The 23,743-nt window shown below is 39.3% G+C and overlaps 1 protein-coding gene across 1 annotated transcript; it reads left to right on the top strand.

The window, feature by feature from the left end:
- The first annotated feature begins 901 nt into the window (after nucleotides 1-901).
- Nucleotides 902-18,435, top strand: matk (megakaryocyte-associated tyrosine kinase). The gene is made up of 13 exons (XM_041040648.1): nucleotides 902-1,172; nucleotides 1,473-1,520; nucleotides 2,914-3,027; nucleotides 3,176-3,291; nucleotides 3,607-3,826; nucleotides 5,134-5,227; nucleotides 5,442-5,507; nucleotides 5,659-5,758; nucleotides 5,931-6,015; nucleotides 6,530-6,603; nucleotides 6,791-6,986; nucleotides 7,740-7,826; nucleotides 15,714-18,435. The coding sequence occupies exons 2-13, from the start codon at nucleotides 1,512-1,514 to the stop codon at nucleotides 15,939-15,941; spliced, it is 1,389 nt and encodes a 462-aa protein (XP_040896582.1). The 5' UTR covers nucleotides 902-1,172; nucleotides 1,473-1,511; the 3' UTR covers nucleotides 15,942-18,435.
- The last annotated feature ends 5,308 nt before the right edge of the window (nucleotides 18,436-23,743 follow it).

Genomic DNA, 23,743 nt, shown 5'->3' with positions numbered 1-23,743 from the left:
AGAAAAAAAAAAGACTACACTAAAATAACTTACCTTTGAAAATACATCATTAAGGTTTTATCAAAAACCTTACGAAGCTCTGCTTTTGTGCAACATCCCCCAAGGGGCTTTCTGTGGAGGTCACACTGGAGAGTAAATCTGTCTTGGATTAGACGAGTCTTACGTTGCACAGTCTGTAGCATGCTGAGGGAATGAAGCACTTAAGAAATGACAATGTTACTGTATGCAGCCATAATTTTATCATTTAAATAATATGCCTAGTAATCTTTTTTTCTTCCAGAGTATGGTTAGCAGAACAGAGAAGCTTTAGTCAGAAAAATAAGACTGAATATCTACTGTAATGATCAAATGGTTATAGTCCTTTTGACTTTCTTCCTTGTGCCTGCATCATGTCGTGTATTACAGAAGAGTGAGTAAGAAGAACAGGTATGAGTTGTTTTTGTCCAGTTAATAATGTAATGATCTTATTTCACACAGATGTAGGACGGGGAAAGGACAGTTGCACAACTCTTTGGCTTAAAAGTTTGATGTGAGAGAATTAACGTGCAGTTTTAGTTTGATTTTCATTTACCAAGAGCATCATATATATGAGTATTGCTTTATTTTATTTCTGAAGGATCTATTTTGTATTGTTCAAACGGAAAGTGTGAGCGTTGCTGTCCTATTATTTGAATGTCTTTGTAGTGTTGCGTAAAAATTAAGGGGAGATATTAAAACACTTCTAAGCCATGCTGTCTCCGGGCTTGTTTTGTGTGTATGATTGTTCAAGTATTAAATAGATTAAAAGGAGAAGCCGTGGTGCAATTCACCATGCCGCGTCACTTACTGCGTCGCTTCATTAAACATGAACTACATTGTCCTACATGTAGAGGAAGTGGGTTTGACAGACAGCTCTCACACCGCAGCTGCAGTAACCAGCACGTCTGGGCAGCAGACTCGATAGAATTGGTTCCCATCGGCTTTTTTTTTTCTTTCTTTGTTGTTGTTGTTTTTTTGTTTTTTTTTTAAGTGATGGCATCTAACAGAAAATGTCACAGCTGAACGAGACGAAAAGACAGAGAAGGATCTGAAAAGGATCTGGACTCGTCACGGTGGTTGTTTCCTTCCAGTTTCCTGACCCGGGCTGTCCTGAGGGGACGAGGCTGTCAGCATCTGTCCACGCAGAGCCGCAGGTACTGAAACATTCATGTCGACCAGAAACCAGACTGAACGAGGCGGGTTTTTTTTGTTTTTGTTTTTTTTCTTTATGCGACGGCAGCATGCAGTTACAGTGCTGTCAACATCTGTTTGCTCCCTAACATCTTAATGTTGTAATTGTGTCCCCCGTTGTTATTTTTCTCAACAACAGCTTCTCTCCATTCCTATATTAAGACATTTATGCTTTATAGACTAATATAGAATAATATATACCCACATTACGGGCAGCATTTCATGTTCTTCAGTCGTTTCAGACACATTTTTCTCTTTGACAGGTGTTTAACGCAGAATTATCCAACCTTCCTGCCCTGTTCATGGCAAAGGTAAGAACTGCAAAGACCAGCAGCTGTTCACTTCAAATACAGTAGTATATGCTGAATCCAGCTCAGCGTGAGGGGCTGAATGAAATCCCCTATGATCTTTGTGTGTGTGTGTGTTATTGCGGTTAAACTGCGGGCTGTTCAGAATTTACATTTAGAGATTTAAAATAAAAACATAACTAAGATTAATGTAAATTTAAGTTCAGTCAGATGAATTATGTTGTTAGAATCAAATTTAATAGATGGAGATACATTTTTGAGTAACTTTATTTCAGGGGTCCCTGAATATACCTAAAAATTTCCTACAAAGTTTCATGGACAGAATTTTGTAATTTGCCAGTAATTCAAGGTAAAATAGAAACAGTTTGTGAAGGTTGTACACCCCAAGGTCTTAATTCCAAGAAACTAGCAGTGAGCTAAAATTCAGATTCAGAGATTCAGAGAAATTTATTGTCATTCACTTTTACGTTCAGGTACGTAAAAGGAACGAGATTTCGTTGTACCAGCTCGGAGAGATCACAGTAGTTTAGAGGTTTGGAAAGAAAACCACAATAAGGTACAAAAAATAAAATAAAATAAATTGCCGTAAAACAAGGATAAAATAAATAAAGTTAGAATTATTTACATATTTATGTAATTATTATTTTGTATAAAAGTATATATGTATATGTATATGTATATATGTATATATGTGTGTGTGTGTGTGTGTGTGTGTGTGTGTGTGTGTGTGTGTGTGTGTGTGTGTGTGTGTGTGTGTTATAATAATTGCAGGGGTAGACATAAATAAATATAAATATAGGAATATGGTTCCTGAGAGAAGTATTGCTCATTTATAATTATATATATATATTCATAAGTATGAAGAAGTATTACAAGTATTAGTATATAAGTATTACAGTAAAAAAGCAATAAAAAATGTAAAAAGGTCAGTCAGTGTCCTGTTGGAAGGCTACAGAGCATTCAAGAGTCTGATAGCCTGTGGGATGAAGGAGTTGCGGAACCTGGTTGTTCTGCTTCTGATGCTGTGGTACCTCTTTCCCGAGGCCAGAAGGGAGAACAGTCTGTGAGTGTGGGTGTGAGTGTGAGTTGTCTCTGGTGAGAAATAACAAACAAACAAACAAACAAATAAATGAAACACAACAATAAGGTAACCGTCAACAATAAATTTCAGTCTCCTCTCTTTATACATAGTACAAAACTACATTGCTCTTTTTAAGAAAAATCAAGAAATTGTTAGTTAATAACAGACCAGTAACATAAAATATAAAATAATGTTATTTTTTAATATGGCCAACTAGTCCTTTCCGTAAGTTAAAAGTCTGACTCCATTAATCTGACAGTCCCAGAGATATTATAGAATTCATGCTTTTTCACACTTGTCTCTCTCTCTCTGCAGATGAACTGGTCTGCTGGTACACAGTGTGTAGCAAAGAGTGACCACAGAAAACCTAAACCTGGAGAGCTGGCTTACCACAAAGGCGACATCTTCACTATTGTTGACACGAGCACAGTACTGTCATGTTTTAATGAAGCCATGTTTTTTGTTTAGTAAGCAAATGATTGTTCTTTTGTCCTGAGGCACCGCTCATATGTTCTGCTAAACGTACATCTTTTTCATTCACTGTATGGCAATCAAGCCTTTGATCACTCTTTTGCAGAAGAAGGGGTTTTACAAGGCCAGACACAACACCACGGGAGACGAGGGGCTCATCAACTCCACCAATGTTCGTGAAAGAGAGGCTCTACGTGTCGACCCCAGCCTCAGCCTCATGCCGTACGTCTCGACACTCTCTTCCTTGAGCTGTTCTCAGGAAAGCTTGATTCGGTGTCATCATGGGCTCACATAAATTCATCTTGTGACTACACTGTCTGTGGATTAATCACACTAACTTCCTGTTTTTGGGGTGTGAGCTGCTGAACGTTGGTTAGCTCTATGCGTTCACCTCCTGCCTGTTAAAAACTGTAATCTGTGAGATGTATGGGACTGTTTTGGGATCCCCAAATGGATATTGTGTCAGTATGATTTGCAGAGACAAAGGGCTTTTTATGTTTATGGTCATGTGGTTCGCCCTGTGCTGTCTTTCATCAGCTGGTTTCATGGGAAGATCTCTGGTCCAGAGGCAGTGTGTAAGCTGCAGCCAGCTGAGGATGGCCTATTCCTGGTGCGAGAGTCCATCCGCCATCCCGGCGACTACGTCTTGTGTGTTAGTGTCTCTGGAGAGGTCATCCACTACCGAGTGATTTATCAGAACAACAAGCTGACCATCGACAACACGCAGTATTTCTACAACCTCATTGATATGATAGAGGTAAGAGAAAATGAACAGGCTGCTCTTGGAAGTTCAAAAAAGTCTGGACAAAATCTGTCTCCAGTGATCACAACATCTCTGAAAATTGTTCATGTGAAGGTGAAAAGAAAAATATTCCAAACCCAGAGTAGTTATTTCGGGCATGGCTTCATCTACATCTAAGGTGTATGGAGAAGGGAAATGTTTCCCCAACACTTGTAACATAAAGAGCCCCTTTTGTTGTGAGACCAAAGCTGTTTGGCTTGTGGCCTATAGTTGCAGAAGTTTGGGCCTGGCCTCCACACTCAGAATTTAGCCTGATATTGCAACATAAAATAGCATAAAAAATACTGAATTATTTCACATCCTCAGCCCTCCAACCTTTCAATGAAACAGTGTGGGAAGAGTCTACAGCCGTGTTAGCAGCTCTCTCGCTTTCACGCCAAGGCCACAGCGTGACAAGGAGTCTCTATTATTGCTTAACTATCAGCCAAGCCAAGCAGGTTGGAAAACCACTGCTATAAATATGCCCGAAGTGTTTTTCATTCTGAAAACCGCCAGCGTACAAATATAATTCATGTGTCACAACAAAACACAGAGAGGAAAACGCATGAAGTGCTGCCCTTTTATGGTTTATCCATATTTGGCCTGAGTCTGTGTGAGGGCACATTGAAAGCTCTGCTGCAGTGAGGACTCCACAGAAATGGCAGCTCTCGCTCTGCAGCATCTTATCAGCGAGCTACAGATGAGCTTAGGGCCTGAGTCAGAGTGGCTGACTTAGTCCTGTGAGGAAACAGAGGGAGGACGGTGCAGATTAATATTTGGGCTGAATCATGTTATACTGTAACTACTCTGTCCCAGTGACTGCAGACACCACAAAACCCGGCTTTAATGTGTCACTGTAGATGAGCTCATAATTTATAATATATGTAAATTCTGCTGCTGCTATTTCATACTTACACCTTCTTAGTTAGTTACGCTGACAATGTGCAATGTCTCTGCACATTTTGTGATGAGGTAAATTTAGGTGTAAGTTGTACTCTTTGTTTTGTAGTCACACCACAATATTGACCACAGTGTTCAAACGGCTTCCTGAGTAGAGAAGGAGATGTTTGTGCAGAGCTCAAGCTTGAGTGTCAATAAGCTTGTTATTCTCCACAGATCTAGAGAAAACAGTGATGTGTGCAGTACAATACAGTTTACACAACATACCAGAGGAAATGGATATTCTATTAAAAGTGTGTAAATAGTGTAAATAAGTATAAAATATGCTATAAATCACTGAATGTGTTTGATGATTATCTGTTTCCGTGTTTCTGCCTTTGCAGTTCTACTCAAAGAACAAAGGCTCTATTTCTACAATTCTACTGAAGCCCAAACGAAAACAAGGAACCAAGTCAGCTGAGTTAGAGCTGTCTAAAAGTAAGTTGTCTTGAGATTTGTGTCCCAAGTGAATTGTATTTGTGCAACTGTGTCTCTCTTTTGTAGGACTGAAAAACATTTTGACATGATGAGGGCTTTGATGTAAAATGGTTTAAATTAATCATTGATACTCCTATTTAGTCAATCAAATAGTAATAGTAATGACTATAAAAACAAGAAACTACAGTGATGTTCATGTCTCTCTCTTCTCCAGCTGGATGGCTGCTGGACATTGCAAAGCTCACACTGGGAGAGATTATTGGAGAGGGGGAGTTTGGTGGTGAGCTTTCTTTTATTTTGTACGCCCTTTCTTTTTTTATCAACCAATCTTTGTGCCCTTACAAGGTTTATGATGAGAAAGCTTAATCAAACTTAAAGCACGTACACCAACAAGAGTAAAGTGCTACCACATGTGTGATTCTCAATTCCAGCTGTCTATGAAGGAGAGTATATGGGCCAGAGGGTGGCAGTAAAGACCATTAAATGTGACGTCACGGCTCAGGCGTTCTTGCAGGAGACTGCAGTTATGACGTGAGTCTGAAGATACCATCATTTTGAATTGCAACTTCTCAGAAAATTCTTGTGAAGTTTAAAGGCTAGTAACAGTTTCAGTGTGTTTGATAAATGATAAATGACCTCCATACTTCCATTTCTGCTTTTATTCTCAAATTACGTTAGTTTAATGTGGCTTTACTTCTTTCAGAAAACTCCAGCACAAAAACCTGGTGCGGTTGTTGGGCGTCATTCTTCACAAAGGGCTTCATATTGTCACAGAGCTCATGAGAAAGGTACAGGGAACATTTATCAGTAGTTTTCAGTGGAAATATTCTCATAAGAACAACAGGAAACGATAAAAAAACCATAAAGCAAATGAAAGCATGATGCCTTGCCTTATTTGGCCAATATAACCTGAGGTGCTAAGTTGAGTCATTGGTGTTTAAATATGCTTGCTGCAATGTTTCCTAAATAGCAGCATGGTAATTTATCTAAACAAGTGGATTCACAGGTTAATTTCTGAACATTTTTTTATGCTGCATCTTGTGAGAAAAAAAACACAGTTAGTTATGAAGATTTTAGTTCTGCGTAATCAAGTCTGCTCAACAACCTGGCCAAAATCCAGAGGTTCACTGGTGGCTCGTCCTCAGTTCTGTTCAGAACTTAGTTTATGTTTATTTGCTAATATACTGTAGCACCAAAGAGTTATCCCAAGCTTGTTAAGTGTAGTGGTACTCGTGACACTGACTGAGAAATCCTCTTATAGAACCTTATTAATGTCTTTTTTCATTTGATTGTGTGTTGCAGGGAAACCTTGTTAACTTTCTCAGGACAAGGGGACGTTCAGTTGTAAACTCAGTTCAGCTGCTCCGCTTTGCACTGTGAGTTCAAACTTACCAAAAAAAAAATCTTTTAATCATTTTCGTTCCATTTTTCAACGTTGTCCACAGCAAAAATTATACTGTGTGCTGAGGGTAGACTGTGACAAGGGATATGTATATTTGCACAGTGTGATTTATGAAAGTCAAATGCAAATTGTTTGTGTGTGTTTGAATGCCTTTGTTGCAGTGATGTGTGTGAAGGGATGGAGTACCTGGAATCTAAGAAGCTGGTTCACAGAGACTTGGCAGCTCGTAACATCCTGGTCTCTGACGACAGTGTGGCCAAGGTCAGCGACTTTGGCCTCACCAAGGTGGACTCTAAAGCGTCAGATAATGTCAAACTGCCGATCAAATGGACCGCCCCCGAAGCTCTGAAGAAAGAGGTTGGTTTGAATAAACACGCCTGGCCCACATTCACTTCAAGTCGCAAATCACTTGTGTCCCAGTTTGAACCATCCATTCGGTAAAACTACAAATCATGTTGCGGTGGGATCACATGGTCAGGCATACTGAATGAATCTTGCACAGTTCACCTGTTTCGTCAACCTCACATCTCTCATGTTGTGTTTTCCACAGAACCATACACACCAATTTGGTGTTGTGCCCCCATCGCAAGATGGTCTCAAGGTTCATGGTTATTTCAACTAAATGAAGCTAATTTCAACAGCTTATTCTTCTCATTTGTTGGAATGTGTGCCAATTAGTTATTTCATTTTGTGATCACTGAACAGTGCCAATCATTGTGCATGCATGAGCCTAGAATTATGTTGCTGCAATAGCAAAAACACAACAAAAGAAACACTGTAGAAGTGGAAGATGGAAAAGATGAATACAGAAAAGAGGGGTCGCTATGAATCAGTTTTTTTAAATTACCCTATTAATAACAGATCATACTAACAGATCATTTATTAACACCTTAATAAGGCTATTAATAAGGACCAGGTTAATATAAGGACCCAATGCAGATCATTCTCCACTATAACTTGCATTGTCTTTTTAATTTGCTCTTTTCATAGGATTTCATAATTTCACTACTTACTGGGTTTATAACAACTTATAACCCCTTTACAAAGTAGCTCCAACTCGAAAATGGTACTACGTTTTTATTCGTACATACATTTGTTCCCATCATGCAGAAATTCTCCACGAAGTCAGATGTCTGGAGTTATGGCATTCTTCTGTGGGAGATCTTCTCATACGGCCGTCTACCTTACCCTAAGATGGTATGTAGCCCCAACACATGTCATTATTAGTATATATATGTGTGTGTGTGTGTGTGTGTGTGTTTGTGTCTTTAGCAGTCAAATAATTGTACAACCACTCTTTGTCTGAGAAACTGTAGATCCCCGTCTTGTCTGTATCTCTCTCTGTGCTTATGAGTGAAAGGTCACCCTATAAGGGTTTGACTTCTGACAAATCTTTGTCATATTCTTGACTTCCCTCCCAACCCAAACCGACAGGAAGGAGTTTCAAGCATGTTGCGTAAGTCTGGTGCCATGTCATGTCAGGATTCACGTCTCATAAGATAGTAGGTGTGTCAGAGGAAAAGCTGCCAAACCTAGTGGTCAGATTCATCACTAGGCTGTCATGACTGGATTGACTTAGTGTGTCTAAGCAGGAACAACTTCAGGTCACTGAGATCACAGTACTGCGTCAATGAGGATAGAGCTTTAGCAGAGAGATGGCACTGATGAAAGTCTTTCTCCAGTCACTGTGCATTGTGTCAGGACAACATATAGAAATATTCTTATTTTTCTCAGGTAGTTAATAATCTACTTTATGAAGTGGAAGTTACTCTTTACCTGTGTTGTACAGGTTAAAGTAGGAGTAGAGCCACACGAAGGCTTGACTGTGCTGTCACTTTAATAGAGAGACACTATGCTACTTAACCAAGGCTCAGTTTGTCACACTAGTCCCTCTCTTGTAATCCCTGCTCCCTGACTGCTGAGGTGATTTATATCCTGGCCGGCAGGTTAAATGAGGACAGTAGGATCAGGCAGCAATAATCGAAGGGACAGTTAGCACCATGTGGCCTTAATGTCTCTTTTGCACCTTACATAAGGTGGTGTTCCTTTAAATGTAGATGATTATCTCTTAATTACAGCCTGTTGAACATAAATGCAGGTTAATTTACTGGGTCAAGATTATATTGGCTGTTAGAAAAATTCTAACATATTCAGCCAAGACTCAGAGACGATCAGAGCTTTTAGAATTTATTCTTGCAAGAAGGAGTATACATCAACCATGAATCAAGAATGGTGTCTTTGTAATACTCCAAGGAGAGAAGTCCCTGTGTCTTCTTTATACACACACGAGCTCACCTCCCCTTCGAGCTGATAATCAAAGTCATAGTCTAAACATGCATACATGAAGCCGGTCTCCTTGAGTGTCTGTCTCTGTATCTGTGTAAGAAGAACAATATGCACTGGACAGGCTTCCATATCTGTCTCAAAGGAACAATGTGTGCCCCTCTAGTGTCTAGTGAATCAAATTCAATTAAGTATATGTATCAAATCAATCTGATTACAATTAAAATCCTTACAGTACTTAAAAATGAATCATTGCAGAATTTAAAATAGACCCTTATAATATGTTAACATAAAGTAGAATATATATAAAAAGTAAATGCAAAATGGAAAAAAATTAAATTTCACTAGTGAAACTGTCTTTATTTGCCTGAAAGGGACATCATTTTCATCAACATATCACTTCTCGCGATTTTCGATATGCGATTCATTGTGGCATTACAGTTCAGTTTCCATGAATAGTGCTAGGTCATATTCTGTCATCAGCCTGGATGTTGTTGTCGTCATAGTTAAGTAGTGATGTACATTCTCCTTCCGGGTAGCGGTCATCTCCCTGCAGCTCCTTAAGTACCTGCTTAAACACAAACTGATTCCTTGTTAGAGCAATGCCAATCAGTCTTAGCAACAGGCCTCGTAAGCATGGAATGAAACAACAACCACAGAGAGCTAATAGAGATATCATGAAACAGAATGATGTAAAAACCGACAGTGCCACATCCTTCCACCGACCGAACCATTTTCCCAGGAGATCTGTAAATGGATTATCTAAACCTGCATTTTCAGCCAGTTCTTCACTTAAAGTGGCCAAACCTTGAAGGGCCCTCGTAACAGAGCCATCAGGTGCTGTATTATTTGGAATGAATGTGCAACAGGTAGCCCCAAACATTTTACAAACACCCCCTCTCTCTGCAAATACCATGTCTAGGCCCATACGATTTTGCCAGGTCATCAGGCTTGTTTTGTCTAATTGCTTACTGAGTCCTCTTATCCCATTCCAAGTGTGATTCATGTATCGCTGTTCGTTATAATAAATGTAGTTAATCCAATCAACATTCTTGTTAACCATTGCCCACCAGAAAAATACAGACTCAAAACCTGCTGCTATTTGATTTCTGGCCTTGTACTCATCAGGAACACCTCTGGGGACTCCTATAGCATCTATGTACACAGAAGGATTGTGACTGCCAGGAATCACCTCTCGTTTAATACAATGCATAGTAGAAACCTTAGCATCACTCAAAGCCATAGCCTCAATAGGAAGTACATAGAAAGGCATCACAAGTTGCACAGGTACACAGGTACCGGTCCAGGTATTTGGAAGTATGGACAGCAGGCATCTCCCGCCACAATACCACCACACATCCGCCCTGGCCGTGGTCTGGCTGTTAAACCAGATAGGATCAAAGAGCCCGTGCCATTTTCTGTGATGTTGTAGGTGGAGTTACACCACTAGAGGTGACCTACAGAAAGGCCATTGTGCATGTATCTAAGAAAACGTGTGTAATTTGCTTTGTAAGGTGTGAAATGTGGTGGAAGTCGGCGAGCAGGCACTGGTGGCAACATGTAGTGTAAACTTTCGCAATTAGTTGGTGGTGTAGGGGAGAGGAACAGTTGCAACAGACAGACGAAGCCTTCTGGGTCATTATCAGGATCCAATCTAACTGGGGTCGTACCAAGAGTAGGTCTGGAAACAGCACAAATCATACAGTTAGAAACATGAAGTTGTTTTGCAGAATAATAAATCCAATCAATCCACACATTATTATCAGAGAAACGAGTCTCAATGGCAAGAGTGTCTTTTAGACTCAGATTAGTAACATACTTAACTACTGAATGGTCGGCAGGTGGTGTAGGTAGGGCAACTGGTATCTCAGGTGTAACAGGATTGTTAGATGGCTGACATCGCACTACTATGATTATGAGCTTTATCTGTGTGTCTTAACTGCACAGATATATGATTTGGGTAATAGTTGTGGTTTCAATGTATATGATTCATATTACCTAAGCCCCTGGACAGTGCTGCAGTACACTCCTCCCAACACAGTACCACCTCTAATTCCTCCGGGTAGTGAGATGTATGTCTTCACCGGGTTGAGACGGGTGCCCCTATTGGATTCACCCCCCTTTGCAGCGGCTCTACCACAGAGAAGTAGGTTTTCTGTTTAGGACGCAGTGTCTGCACGCTCCGGCCCAGGCAGCTTTCCAACTTACTAGAGTAATTTGTAAAACCATATGTACATACATACATACATACATACCACCCCCCCTGTTGAGACATGATTAATACCATGGCTCAAAATAGCTGCGTATCTATGTAAACTTCGTGGTAAAATTGGTTTATTTGCTGGTCAGATATATATGTCATTCGTATTCAGTGTTGTACCATGTTTAATCCAAATGTCTTTCTCATGTTGTGGAGAGTTGTGTTGGGCAGTCCTCAGGATGTCAATATCTAAGTGTTCTGCTTTATAAGTAAACTGATTAATTACTCGTTTTTGCGCTGCTCGTTTTGCTTCCATGTCAGCTTTACGGTTCCCTGCTGAAACGAAATCTGTCCCTGCTTTGTGCGCGGTGCATTTACAGATGGCTACTGAATTTGGTAGCTGTACTGCATCTAACAAAGATAAAATAAGATTTTTATGTGTTATTTCTTTCCCTGTAGATGTAATCATGCCCCTATTTTTCCATTGTTGAGCAAAAACATGTATACAAGAAAATGCATACTGGCTGTCAGTATAGATATTTGCTACTTTCCCTTTCGCTAATTTACAAGCTTCTGTTAAAGCTATTAGTTCAGCTGCCTGTGCTGACAGGTGTGATGGCAATGGTTTAGCTTTTAATGTTTTATCAAGTGTAACTACAGCATAGCCAGTGGCATTAGTCCCATCTAAATTCTTCCTAGATGACCCATCCACAAACATAGTAATATCCGCATTTGCAATTGGAATGTCAGTCAGATCTTTTCTTGGAAAAACCTTTTTTTTCTATCTCTGCCATACAGTCATGTGGTTCACCATCTGCAGCTGTAGGCAACAGTGTTGATGATTTAAGGTAGTACATCGCTCTATGGTAAGGTGTAGCTGTGATAGTAATACTGTCATACATGAAAGGTGTCGTGCTGGTGATAAATAGGAAAGTTTATTTTGTAGCAAAATTACTGACACAGCGTGTGGTACCTTAAGTATTAATGGATGGAACAATACTACAGAAGCTGAGGCCTGTACTGCCATGGATGCTGCAATCACAGCTTGAACACATGCAGGCAGAGCTTGTGAGACTGTATCTAATTTAGAAGAGTAATAAGCTAAAGGTCTATCTTTACCTCTGTATTTTTGAGTCAACACTGATGTCATATATCCATTTTTACAATCAACAGTTTGTTCAAATAATTTTAACATTTTTTGGTAATCCTAACACAGATGTCCCTACCATTAATTGTTTAATTCTTTCAAATGCTCTGTTGGCTTCTGGAATCCAAGTAACAAAATCATGCGCTGCCATAGGTGTGCTATAAATTAATTCAGATAATGATGCTTTTTCTTCAGCATAATGTGGAATTACAGAAATTAGTTTAGTTTAGTTTATTCCTTTTTCTCGATCAGCAGTTGCAATAACCCAAAATAGTAATACAAAAAATGAAATAAGATATATTCCAAAATAAATATGCAAAATTTAGGGATTCTTGACCAAAAGGTAATAAACCTTCCTCACCAACAGGAAGAACAAAAGAAAGAAAAAATGACACAAACAAAATCAAAATTCACCATACCAAGAAAATACATCATTTGTCGCTTGGTTTTAGGTTTAGGAACTTTTAAAATGGTTGTTTTTCTTGTCTCATCTAATGACCTGTCTTCACCTGACAAGTCATATCCTAAATATTTAACCTTTGGTTTCCATAGCTGTAGTTTATTTTTACTCGCTTTGTGTCCTTGCTCCGCAAGGAATGTCAGCAGTGCTAGGGTATCTTGTTTACATTGTTCTTGAATCTCAGAACATAACAAAATATCAACATACAAAAGAATTTAACTACTGTATGGTGGAGTAAATTTAGAAAGATTAGCCGACATAGCTTGTGAAAAAAATTGTTGGACTTTCCCAATAACCCTGTGGTATTCTAGTATAAGTGTATTTTTCCTTTAAAAGTAAAGGCAAACCAGAATTGATGTTCTCGTGCCACAGGTACTAAAATAAACGCATTTTCCAAATCAATCAGAGAAGTATTTCTGTTCTGGATTCATATCATTTAATAACACATATGGACATCATTCAGCAATGAATTAAGTATCGATATCCTTTCTTCAGCTTCAGGTTTTAATGGATATTGTCTCTAATGAAGTTAATTTTCGGGAATAAAATTATCAAATAGGGTTACATAAATAGCTCACATTCCTCTCTCTATAGGGGTTATGGCTATACCCAAAATAATCATCAAATCTCTCCCTAACAGGTTTACAGGGCAACATTCAGATAACACAAAAGAATGTGTCACCCTGACGCCTGTATGAGAATCCAATACAGGCAGTCCAACTGATAATGCCTTCTCTTTTATCTTGCCATAAGCTGCTCGGACAAAGATAGTTTTACATGATTTTTTATACTTTTGAATGTTTTGGGAACAGGCTATAACAGAACTGCATGCTCCAGAATCACACAGAAATTTCAAATCTTCTCCTGCCACGTTCAAAACAACCTCTGGTCTCTCCTCCATCTCAAAATATTTATCTATTTTTTTCAAATTCAATATTTCAAATCCCACTCTCTCAACATCATTGGTTAAGTGATCACGGTGTGTGCGTGTGTCGCTATGTGTGTGTGTGTGTGTCTTCGCTACGAGGTCAATGTCATCCTCGATAAAATTAACACCAAGACGCATGTTAAGTTCAAAAGCTTGGATTTCTTTGTTTTGCTTTTCTTTTTCTTTCCTCTCCTGTGCCTTACATCTCTCTCTTTCCTTCATCATTCCCTGTCTCCTTCTTTCAGCTTCCTCCAACCACTCCTTTGCTGCTTCATATCCTTCCTTTTTCAGCTTTCCCTTACTTCCCTTACACTTTCTTTCTATGTCCTCAACAAGGTTCTTACAGGATTCAACCTGCAGTCTCCCCATAAACCCATATTTTGTTCTCCACTTTTTAAGATATTTTACATTGCGGTCATTGCGTTGTTGCATACGTTTAGCATCCCCTTCTGATTCTTCTTTCCCACAAACACTGTAATTCTGCCCCATTTAATTTATTTAATTTAATTTATTCTTATTATTTATTTATTTATTTATTTCATATATTCTTTTCGGAGATTTTGTGATTTTTATACCTATTTTTATCCTATTTTATTGTGCTTATTTATTCTTATTTTATCGGAATGTCCGTCAGCCAACCAGTTTGTATGGCATAACACCCGAGCAACTGGTCCTTATGATACACCTTCGCAGTGAGCTTGTGTTGACACCGTCAGGTTTCCACTCACTGGTCAGAATATATCAGAGACACTTCAGAACATTCCAAGCTTTACTCTATTTCTCTAGAACTTTACTTCTCAGTATTTATGTACTTTTTATTTATTTTTTTTTTATTTTATCTTTTAGAGATTTTTATTTCTATTTTTTTTATTTTTACAGGGTTTCTCTTTTAACTCTTCTTGAACTTTTCTTTATTTTTATAAGTCCCTGACTTTTCTTAGCTCCTCTTGAGCTTTTCTTTTTTATTTTTATAAGTCCCTGACTTTTTCTTAGCTCCTCTTGAGCTTTTCTTTATTTCTAACGCGCGAGGTAGTTTTTGGTCTTCCTACAGACTCTTTCAAGCTTCTCTGTAAGCTTTTCAACTTTTCCTTTTCTCTTTCTTTAACTTTACTTAAATCAATACTGCACCTGAATCGTCCTGGTCCTGCTCAATTTCCCTGAATCTCGTCACCCCTCGCCTCTCCAGCAGGCCCCGGCCTCCCTATATCCAAACTGCTCCTGGTAACCGGTGCAGGGTGGAGGGCTTTTCCAAATGTGCACAGAGTCGGGTCCAAATCCAGAGAGAAGAGGAGATATTGAGATCCGGCTCGAAGGACCAATTTATGTTAGAAAAATTCTAACATATTCAGCCAAGACTCAGAGACGATCAGAGCTTTTAGAATTTATTCTTGCAAGAAGGAGTATACATCAACCATGAATCAAGAATGGTGTCTTTGTAATACTCCAAGGAGAGAAGTCCCTGTGTCTTCTTTATACACACACGAGCTCACCTCCCCTTCGAGCTGATAATCAAAGTCATAGTCTAAACATGCATACATGAAGCCGGTCTCCTTGAGTGTCTGTCTCTGTATCTGTGTAAGAAGAACAATATGCACTGGACAGGCTTCCATATCTGTCTCAAAGGAACAATGTGTGCCCCTCGCTGTAGTTCAAGGCATTGTAGGTCAGGCTGCACAAAAGTATAGTGGTAAGGTATATTCATCCCATTATTTTTCCATCATTGGCCTTAATTAAACTGTGCACCTAGTAATTTGCTATATGTTGGCAGAGAGAATGAACTGAGAGAGTGTGTATGATTAGTATCTGTGCTTTGAACATATATAATAAGAAAGGCAATGCACAAATGTTTTATTCACTCACACAGCAGGGCCCATAATATTTTGTTAGGCTTGCAGGAAGTGTTGTAATTGCAACACAACCAGTCTGATGAAATGAGTTTAAAATGTTTATTTCACCTTCAGTATTCACAGTTTCTCAAATTGTACTGCAAACTAATGTCACCACACTTTCCACTTCACCCTTTTCATACCCTCTGCCTTCTTCCTCTCTCATTGCTGTTCATGTAGTCTCTGAAGGAGGTGAAGGAGCGAGTGGAGGGGGGTTATCGCATGGAGGCTCCAGAGGATTGTCCACCTGGTGTTTATGCTGTAATGATGATTTGCTGGGAGCAGGAGCCACGCAAAAGACCCGCTTTCCACAAACTGAGGGAGAAACTTGAGAGAGAGATGAGTAAAAACAGCCTGGGCCCTGGGTCAGAGTGTCAGGAGGGGTTTGGGTCCGGATCTGGATTCTGATCTTGGTTGTAAATCTTGAACTCACTAGAGTGCCACCTCTTGGAGCTAATTCACACTTGTGTTTGTGTGCATCACACAAGACGAACCAGCCGGGTAAATGATCTAACACGCTTAAAGAGTCCGACTGGATTACAGAAACCTAGTGGATGGGACACAACAATGATTCTGGTCATCATGTAATGCCAGTGAGAAAAGGTTTAATGGTTGGAGCCATGAATAGGCTAACTTTGCTTTTGTGGGTGCAAAGCAAAAAGTGCTGGATGGATTGTCATGATTCTTTTTTACCTTTCCAGTGCCACCAACAGGTTGTGAGATGTCACAGTTACTATTGGATGGATTGCTGTAAAATTTGGTACACACGTTCATGTTCCCCCTGAAACCTTTTTTTAAACTTTAGCACCGCCATCTGGTCACATTCCACTTTGTCCAGTTCTTTGGTTTATGATCAAATACCTGCAAAACAAAATTACATTCCCAACAGCCTCAGTTGTACTTTCTGTTTAGTGCTAATTAGCTAGCTTTAGACTCTTGTTTTCCTCTTTTTTGTGAGGCATAGTCAGACTCAAAGGTAAAATCTCTCACTGTAATAACAATATTTAAAAATCAACCCACAGGACAATTCACAGCCATTACTTTTGAAGTTTGTTGACACTATCCTTGTGGAACAATACCAGTGGCAAAAACACGCTCTTAAGTTAAAGTTTATTACTTTAATGATTCCTCAAACTGGGGAAATTAGTTATTCTCTGCATTTTACCCACACCAAGTAAACGAAACACACACACAAGCATGCACATGCAGTAGAGACGCTGGGGCAGAGGGCTGCCAACTAAGGCACCCAGGGAGCTGGGGTGGATCGGTGCCTTGCTCAGGGGCACCACAGCCATGGGGGTTGGGGTTGAACGGGCGACCCTCCAATCTCAGGTCGGTCAAAAAGCCGCACTCTTTGCTTATGTCTCCGGTAAGAACAAATGTGTTTGAGGCAGAGGACTATAGATGGGTGGATTAAGCCAGAAAGTATTAATGAACGCCAGAAAGTATTAATGAACGAACATTGCAGGTTTTGGTCTTTTCATGGGATTTGTTGACAGTAATAAAATATAGAGTATCTTCCGTCCTACCCTTAAGCAATACTGGAAAGCATGATGATGAGTACAGTAGAGTGCCATAATGTTTTTGAAATGCTCTACATTGATTTTGAATCTCCTGAATCACGACATGTTAGTTCAGTCAGTGATGTAAAGAGCAAAAGATTTAGAGTTAGTTTGTTGTCATGTGAGTATCGTACCTGTATGATCAAAAATAAATTGTCTCAGATGAAGGATAAATACACGTTATTTGTATGTAATGTCAGTGAGAGATGTCACAAAAAGATTAAACATATGTAGGAAAGAGGATGGAACAGAGAAATGAAGAAAGAGGAAAAATGTTTATCCTGGATTTAATCACAGATCACCAAAATCTGCTTGTATCCCAGTATTAAAGCTCAGCAATATGCCATGAACTCAGGGCTTAATATGAAAAATATTTAATGTTATTTCTGGTATATAGAAAGTAAAGAATTTTACTTGCAGGCTTTTTTTTTTTTTTTTTTAGGTTTTTAGCTTGTGTGCAGAGAATATTGGGAGGATTTTACAGTTGATTTGCTGCAGATCCTCTGTCGGCCTTTGGTTAATTCCCCTAATGTACAGGGTTTCTTTTCTTTCTTTTTTTTTTTTCTTGAATTTTATGACAAGCAGAAGTAAAAAATGAACTTTTTAAGGAAATCAAGCCTAATACAATTTTTGCCTTCCTCCATACTCCATTGGTCAGTATACATGGGGTGGACTTTGATTCAATTCATTCAAATTTAGTTTCCTGAGACTAAATCTAAGGGAAATACGGTATTTATTATTACTTTCTCTTCCCTCTTTATTGGGATTTTTAGATTATACTAGCAACTTTGTGTTATCCGCTGTCCTCTTCCATCATCACTTGGGATCTCTTGTGCTTTTTGCAGGTATGGAATGTTTTATGCTTTCTTAATCTTGGGGGGGAAAAACGTTTTGGACTACCGTTGTTTATTTTCCATATATTGTTATTCCATTTTTGACAGTACATGAATCACTCATTTCACAGTATGTAATTGTCTGCTGCTTTTTAATGGAAATGCAACGAAATGCAATAGTAATGCACTTTTCAAGTTCAAAACTCAACACAAATGAAGCCTTTTGGATTATTGTCATGTCACAAGGCTAAATTAAAGATGTCATTTGATTTAAGTCTACGTAAGCCTGGTATTTGTCTCTGTCCCAGGAGACGGACCCCAAATTGAGGCTTGAGCCTCTATCTCTTGTTATCATACAGTGTGAGCGAGAGTCCACCATGATTTGTTCAATCTGCTGTGTTTTCCTGAAGCTCTCTAATGGGATGAGCAGCAATTTTCTGCGCAAGGATTTATAAAGGAACCAAATGTAAAAAAAAAAATTGATAATAAAAGATTTGCTGTCTTTGATGGGGGTGAGTTATACATTATTGAATGGAGGATTTTTTGCTTGCTTGTCTGTTAGTGTGTGTTTTTGCAGCACTGGTGGAGGGATCTGGGGCAAAGCTTTTATCCTGGTACCCATATGTTAATGGGTGTACTGAGATGTTTTTCTCAGAGAGTCTAATGCCTTCCAAGGTGTGCTTTTCTACTAATACCTAGTGAAGAGATAATCTGCTGAAGTATTGGCATGGACGGACAGAGAAAGAGCTGTCAGCTGTTGCTTTCAGCTGTTCCTAGAGAGAGAAAAGACAGAGGTGGACATTCACAGCCGTGCATAAAGGGCTACACTGAGCATTTATTGTTGTTTTGCCTGAACTCAGATTTTATATGAAATGAAACAATCACTAAGAGGTTAAAGGGCTGACTTTTCTGCTTTAATTTTAGGATTTTAATATGTAGAAAGTCTAATACTTTTTACATGCACTGTAGTCTCCCAGTTATTAACTGTAATTGGACAAATTGAGATCACCTTAAAGTCCTCATATTTAATATTTGGTTCTTTTTTCTTGAAGTCTGTGACAAGTCGACATTCTCTGGTGGTGAAGCTTTGTCAGGCCTATACTGCAGCCACTCTCTTTTGCTTGTTTTTGGAGGGTTTTGCCTCCAGTCTGGTCTGAGATGTCTGTACCTTTGCCTCTGAAAAAATGTAATCTAATTTTCCAGCCTCATGATGGCTTGCTTTTTTGGGGCCTTTACAGGCAAGGTTATTTCTCAGGCAACAACTGTGTTGAGTCCAATACATGCATGTAAACTTTTGGCTGCTTTTCACCAATGTAGTAATTGTTTGCTGAGCTGGCATATTATGACATGATAACTCACACTCCTGTTTACTGTAGCTAATAATGTCTGTTCCAGTCCAGACTGGAAAGGCTGTGCTGCACCTGACACTCTCTGGACCTGCAGCAGTGTGAAGAGGAATGGTGTAGACTAACCTTACGGGGTTTATCTTTTTTAGGGTTAAGTGGATTGTGGTCACTTCAGTAGGTCTGGGGTTAAGAGCAAAGCAGAGGCCCAGCTCTCTGAGCCAATGTAAGTACATAATATGCTCTTCCTTGAAAACTGTATCATCTGAGAAGCTGCTCATCCCTGGAGAGCTGCTTTCCTGCACTGCAAAAACTTAATTGTAACCTACTGAAAGCAAGATTCCCACCCTGTATAGCCAGACTGTACTCACCACTTCTGACGTAGAGATGTGAGGGTCAGGGACTTTGGCAGGGACAGCTTCAAAGAAGGCAGGGAGGGAAGCTTTGAGATGATGAGTCTTGTGAAAGCTCTCTTAACACTTTAAAGTAGTTTGGTTATTACTACTATCATGATGTACCATACTTATATTTTGCTGATTTTGCAGGCGTGGTTCCATTTGGTTGGTGAATCTATCCTTTGCTTGGTCAGTAAAGGCATACATAGTTATTGATGCACTATATTAACTGTGGAACCACTTCAGTCTTTTCTGCATCTCGTATTGGTGCACATTCACACAGTTCTCTTCAACATTTTTAAAATGGCTGTGCTATGTTGTTTAGCACTGCAGTTAGTTATCTAAACAGTCAGATCAAAAACTTTAGTAAAGTCATCATCTGCCACTTATCTGGGTCCAGGCCCAGGTTGCAGGGGCGACTGCCGCCCAGTCCACAATGCACCGAAGTCCTATGGCACCTCCCACGGGTGGTGAGCCCATGGGAGGTGGTGCCGCCCGGAGTGTGGTTCAAACCCACGGCCCTGAGAGATTGAGTCTCATGCTCTACCAACTGAGCTAACCGGGCGGCTTTAGTAAAGTCAATACAGATTATACTTATGCTGTGATGCTGATTATTATGTTGTGTTGACTGCTTTCAGTAAGCGCACACACATTTTGTCCACAACTGAAGTTTTCTATAGTTGGTCAGTTTAACTGAGCTCAGTAGCTGATTGGTAATGCTATTGGGATCAATAGCCTGAGAAGAAGTAAACAAGTGCATTGCCCACTAAAAATGCCTTAAGAACTGTGTGAAATATCTTTGGCCCAGAACATGCTGTACAGTCAGTAAGTAGGTCAGGCTCATACACAGTATGTATGAGTAATGGGCAGGCCGTTTAACAGTTAACTGGTCATTGTACCAAACAGAGGAAGTAAATGAGCTTTTCATTTTTCAATTTTCACTTGATCATCTTTGTCACATTCTGTTTTTATTGCCTTCATTTCAAACTCTTGACATTTTCTCAAATGAATACCTGTCTTTCTAATGGTCCTGTGGACACAGTGGCTACTCAAACTGAGATATCAGCATCAACAACATTAAATATTTTTGCTGCTGTCAGTCATTATATCAGTAGACAAGACAAGATGGGATGAACCCGAAGCTAAACGTGCTGCCACTGGGAACAGTGTGAAAGCTTACCCTGCTGGGGGGCAGCACTAATTCAATTATGAAAATAAGGTTAAGAGCAGCCGTCTGTCTCTTGGTCAAAGTCTGACATTAGAGGTGCTTACGTGATGAGAACATAAAAATGGGGGGGGGGGGGGGGGGGGGGGGGTTCAGTGTGTGACTGAAATTTTAAATAAATTAAATATATTAAATGTATGTATGTTTACTGTTGTCAGCTAACTGTCTGGATATAGATAAAACTGCATACTGAACAGACACAGACCTAGATGATCATATGGGATGTGTTGGAAAATTTACCATGCTTACTGTGTGACTGGCACGTGTACCACTACAGCACTGATACGCGCCTTCCTATAATTGTCCGGACATTCACCTCAACAGATGAGTAAGGATGTTGTTTTGGCTTCGGTCTTGAGAGATGCCATTAACGTTAAAGGGCTAACTGCAATGTTAGAGTCCAACTTTAACCATGACTTCTAAGCCATGATAGTGGATCTAATTATCTTAGCGTGTAGTGGAACAAAATCTGTTGATTGTTGACTGTGAAAGACATATGTTTAACGAGCAGTAAGGGTCTAACAAAAGACACTGTTTAGTCACACTAAAGGACATGTTTTGGAACAACTTAAAATCAAAAAGTAAAGTCACAATTAAAGTTAAACTTTATCAACTTAAAGTCAACAGTCTTAGCCTCTGTAACATTGATTATGACCATTCTTTTCTAACCTCTGAAAGTGTAAGGAATGGATTAAACAGTGCATTTGTGTGCTCTAACATACACTACAATTATCAGGATGTCTGGCTAGCTAGTTTACTACATGCAATGTTAATTGAGTGCTACTTGCAAGACGAAGGAGCATATTATTAACTCACTACATAGGTTTCTGTGGTTATAGGTTATTTTAAAAACAGCATTGTTCACATCCATTGTAGTAGACCCACTGTGTGGAAACCAATCCTGGATGCTATCAGAGTTTAGGTTACATTAGCAGGCCTGCCCTTCCCTTTATTGGATTTGGGGAACTTTCCAGTTGACACCAGTTACATGGAACATTGTTACGTTCCCCAAACCCATTAGTCCTCATCCTAAAAGCATTGCAAAACAGAGAGTTAGGGAATCACATGAATCCACCTTCCCTGTCACACCACCACCTCACTATTCCCTCCACCTCACCTTTTCTCTCCCCCTTTCTACCTCTCTCCTTTGTTGCTCTTCTTTTCTCCCTCCCTGCCTCCCTCTGCCCCCCTTCTCTCTCTCTCTCCTCTGCACCTCCCTCAGTAGGCTGACACTGTGCATCCACACGTTAGCTGCTTTTTGCCTCTAATAGGATCAAGGGGACTTACATTGTCATCTGATAAAACTAAGCAGCTTGATAACTACACTGCTCCTTCTTAACCAATTTATGCTCGATTAGGATAACAGAAACAGTGGAAGGACAAAAATGTATTAACAAAATCATGAGGGGATAAATGAACACCTTAGATGATCATTACTCCATAAACCCATTGACAATGAGAGTCATATTGTCAAACAACTGGTGACTAGTGGGAGTGAAGGACCGCTGGGTCAAAATAATGTTCTTATTATGCTATACTTCTTTTTCTGAAATTTAGGCGGTTATTCATTTCAGTTATTTTTAGATTTTGTTTGAAAGTGATATTTTGGACTTTTGATTGCATTGTATTACATTGAAACTGAAATTTCACTGAGCTTTTTCCTATAACCTGCCTTTATACCCATCACAGTCTATCCTTCACTCTTTATCATTCAGCCGGTAGATTCAGTTGATTCAGCTGTGCTAGTAGCGGTTAATGTAGCCTCAGTCAGAGGTGAGGAGTGGGCTACAGAGATTGTGTGAGCTCACTTCTTTCTAACTTCCTCTGGAGCCACAAAAGGCTTCACACATTTTTTTATTTATATATGCTGTAGTATGTAATGTAATTGATTTTAAAACTGTGAAGCAAGATCTACTTTAAATAATACATATTGATAATTTCCTCTTTTTTAAAAATATCAGTAATTGAGTTGATGTATGTGGCAACTTTATTTTTAAGTTTACACTTACTACTTACTACTAAACTCAAGTGGTCAATGTTACAGTGTGTGCTGTGTCAGAACAGACAGAGTTTAAACCCAGAAAGTCACAGAAAATAAAATGCTTTTTTGGAAGTTTCACCTCACTGCCAATCTTTGGTAATGTTTTTTTTTTTTTTTTTTTTTTTTTTTTTACAATTTTAGTAAATGAAGTAAAGCTAATAACGAAATGATTCTGTGGATTGTTTAAATCACCTGATGCATTTCTGTGAAATGTCCTTATAAATGAATAGGTCTTTTGTCATCATCATCTCGTTATATGAAGATGAGCTGTCTGTTGTACTGGATTTTAGCTCATATATTATCATTACAAAGTTTCTTTTTTCATGTAGTTCCACATGATAATAATAATTGGGGGGAAGCTGGGTGTGCTTGGTGAAAACTTTCAGTGGTTCTTTTGTCTTTAAAACAATAAATTTATGAAAGAAAGTCTTGTCCTGGCTTCATTAGCCTGGGCCTCCTCCTGTGGGGGTGAATGGAAATGACATTTAAAACAATTACTTGAGCAGAAAACAGCTGCCAATCACTCTTAAAGGGGAAGGATTCCAATTAATAACCCTCTCCTAATCCCCTTGTTTCACCTCCTACGCCCCCCTCCGCTTTGTCCACCTCACCCTGTCCGTCTCTCTCCTCTTCCACTCTCCTCTCTGAGCTGGAGTGCATGGCGTCTCAACTCATTTGATTGAATTGAATGTTCTTTGCTGCGGGTGGTTTTGTTTACGTGCACTTTGTTGGACTGTTTTTGTCAGGACTGCTTGTCACACACAGAGAATTATTTAGAGGGATGCAAGGTAACCAAAGCCAGCTGAGTGAC

Source organism: Toxotes jaculatrix, chromosome 6 (assembly GCF_017976425.1).
Source record: "Toxotes jaculatrix isolate fToxJac2 chromosome 6, fToxJac2.pri, whole genome shotgun sequence".
In the NCBI taxonomy this organism is placed as follows: domain Eukaryota; kingdom Metazoa; phylum Chordata; class Actinopteri; family Toxotidae; genus Toxotes; species Toxotes jaculatrix.
This window is presented reverse-complemented; position numbering and strand designations above follow the sequence as displayed.